The sequence below is a fragment of the Cebus imitator genome, unplaced genomic scaffold, assembly GCF_001604975.1.
Source record: "Cebus imitator isolate Cc_AM_T3 unplaced genomic scaffold, Cebus_imitator-1.0 Scaffold285, whole genome shotgun sequence".
Taxonomy (NCBI): Eukaryota; Metazoa; Chordata; class Mammalia; order Primates; family Cebidae; genus Cebus; species Cebus imitator.
This window is the reverse complement of record NW_016107600.1, coordinates 2,885,573-2,888,363: the sequence shown is the minus strand read 5'-3', so window position 1 is coordinate 2,888,363 and position 2,791 is coordinate 2,885,573. Positions and strand designations below refer to the sequence as shown.

At 30.9% G+C, this 2,791-nt stretch overlaps 1 protein-coding gene across 1 annotated transcript; it reads right to left on the bottom strand.

Annotated features, from left to right (window-relative positions):
• Positions 1-1,725: 1,725 nt before the first annotated feature.
• On the bottom strand, positions 1,726-2,791 carry LOC108284952 (olfactory receptor 6C65). Its single transcript, XM_017501929.1, has one exon. The coding sequence runs from the start codon at positions 2,695-2,697 to the stop codon at positions 1,759-1,761; it is 939 nt and encodes a 312-aa protein (XP_017357418.1). The 5' UTR covers positions 2,698-2,791; the 3' UTR covers positions 1,726-1,758.

Here is a 2,791-nt window from a genome sequence, read left to right as displayed (position 1 = left end):
TATGTTTCTTATCTTAAACTAGTATTTTTTAATGTTATTGATCCATTATGATAGGATTTTTTACAGGGAATATGCATATATGTTATAAATATCTTGTATATTATTAAGTGAATCTTTTTTTCAACTATTTTATAGTCTCCAACTATTTACAGGAATATATTCTTTAAGTGAGTGTTTTATGCTTTTAAAATTTAGAATAAAATAATACTAAAATCTTGGAAATGTTTCAGAGGCATAGCTCTTAGAACTTTGCTTCTTTTAGTAATTTCTTTCATAGTTAAAATATGTATTCAGTTTATTTGCTGCTTTATAAATATTTACTAATTATTATTTTTACTTAAAAGTCATGTTTTTATGTAATTGTACATAGTACCATTATTACCTTAGTATCACATAATTATATAATTTTGTGCTTTTGTTAATATTAAGAATATTATAACTTCATAAATTTTAAGTTCTAGTCTCATATCTTATATAAAATTAGAATTGTTGAAGTTGTTTTATAAGTAGTTTATGTATCAACCTTACTATTTTATATTAATTTATAAAATTAAATATATATATTTGGTTTTCCTCAAATTAAATTTTTAATTTTCAAGGCACTGAATTTTGTATTTATTTTAAATATTTTTATTCCTACTAATTAAATAATGTGTACTACTTATGGTAACTGTTTGGAAACTGCATAGGTGTATGATTTGTCTTTAAACTGTCCTCATTTGTTTGGGCATCAATAAAATAGTGTTCTCTGATCATTATGTGCATGACAAAGAGGGGTGTATCTATCCTGCATTAATTTTCAGTAGCTCCATGGATTGCATTTTTATGCCTTCCTACCTTCATCTATTTGATGGTGAAGTGTTATGATAATATAATACATCACAAAATGTAAAGTCACTCTATTTAGTGTAAAAGCAATCATTTCTAATATCTCTGTTTGCAGCACTTTATCAGAGATTATTCTCCTCAGCAGCTCCAGTCTCTCACATTTCCTTTTTTGCTTAACAGAACATATGTAATCTGGAAAGACACAGGTAAATATTTCTGATGAAACAGAGTTGGCAAAACTTGGATAGCTTGAAATAGCCCATTTTCACAGAAGATTATTGTTTCTCAGCTATTTTTTTCATGTACAGATTCTGAATGTCAGATTCAACAGAATAAGGGACTACAAAGCACAGTTTTCTTAACATTGAAATTAGTGCCAATCCATTCATTAATTGTGAGTTGCTGTGAATTTTCTGTAGAATAATTTATTTTAAGGTAGGTTAGGAATAGGCTATCTAGAGCTTGTTGCATATCTTTTTAAAGCAAAGACCAATATTAATTTGAGAGTCACACTTCATAATCTTGATATGCTTGACATATATGAAATAGATAAAATAAGATGGAAAAATTATAGAATAAAAGGAAAAAATTAAGAATACAGGAAAATGTTCTTGAATATAGGAAGAAAATTAAAGAATCTTTAAGATGACCATGAAATTAGATCAAGCTATTTAATTTGAATGCTGCTTACCATATTACTTTCTACACTGTATTTCTTCTATTTTTTAAAAATAGCATTTGTCCCTTACTAAAGTACTAGGTAATTTACTATTATATTGACTGTTTCATATGTGTGTCTTATCACTAGAGGTAAGCTTTACAATGGTTTGAACTTTGTATGAGTATTCCCTTGTGTATACCTATTAAGTGGAAGGATGATTTGTGTTTTTATTGGTTTATTTCTAGTTTCAGCTACAGATTTAGTTATCATTATTGCTTGTTTGATGATAACATTTTTTTGGTGAATTCCCTAAGGGCCTGTTTTACCTGCTGATTTCTTAAGGTGTAAATAAAGGGGTTCAACATGGGAGCAACAGAGGTATTAAGTACTGCTACACCTTTGCTCAAAGCCACACCTTCTTTTGCAGATGTTTTTACATACATAAAAATACAACTCCCATAAGAAATAGAAACCACAATCATATGGGAGGAACAAGTTGAAAAGGCCTTTTTCCTTTGCTGGGCAGAGGGGATCGTCAGAATTGTTTTAAGGATGAATGTGTAGGAGAGAACCACCAAGGCCAAAGTTACCATGAGTGTGAATACCGCTAACAAAAATGCCATAAGCTCTAGAAACTGTGTGTCTGTGCAGGCAATCAGCAGCATAGGAGAAGCGTCACAAGTGAAATGGTCAATAGTGTTGGAGTCACAGAAATCCAACTGGAGGCCCATAATCACTGGGGGAAAAATAATGAGAAAACCAGCCAGCCAGCAGCCGATAACAAGCCAAAGGCAGACTTTGTTACTCATGATGTTTGTGTAATGTAGAGGTTTGCAGATAGCCACATAGCGATCATAAGACATGACAGCCAGAAGAAAAAATTCTGTTGATCCCAGAAGAATTAAAAAAAATACTTGTGCCATACAAGCATTATAGGAAATGGTTGTGTCTCCTGTAGCAATGTTAATCAGAAATCTAGGAATGCAGACTGTTGTAAATGAAATTTCTAAGAAAGAGAAATTCCTGAGGAAGAAGTACATAGGAGTTTTCAAATGAATATTTGATAGTGTTAACATAATGATGGCCATGTTTCCACTTACACTCAATAAGTATGTGATCAACATAAAGAAGAATATCACAACTTGTAACTCTGGGTCATCTGTAAGTCCCAGAAGAATAAATTCTCTAATTGATGTCACATTTGGCATGGCTTGGTTCTGAATTCTGATGCAGGCTGTAGATAAAAAGAAGAGTGACTGTCAATTCATTATTTGATTTCAAATACACTAGAATTGCTCTTAC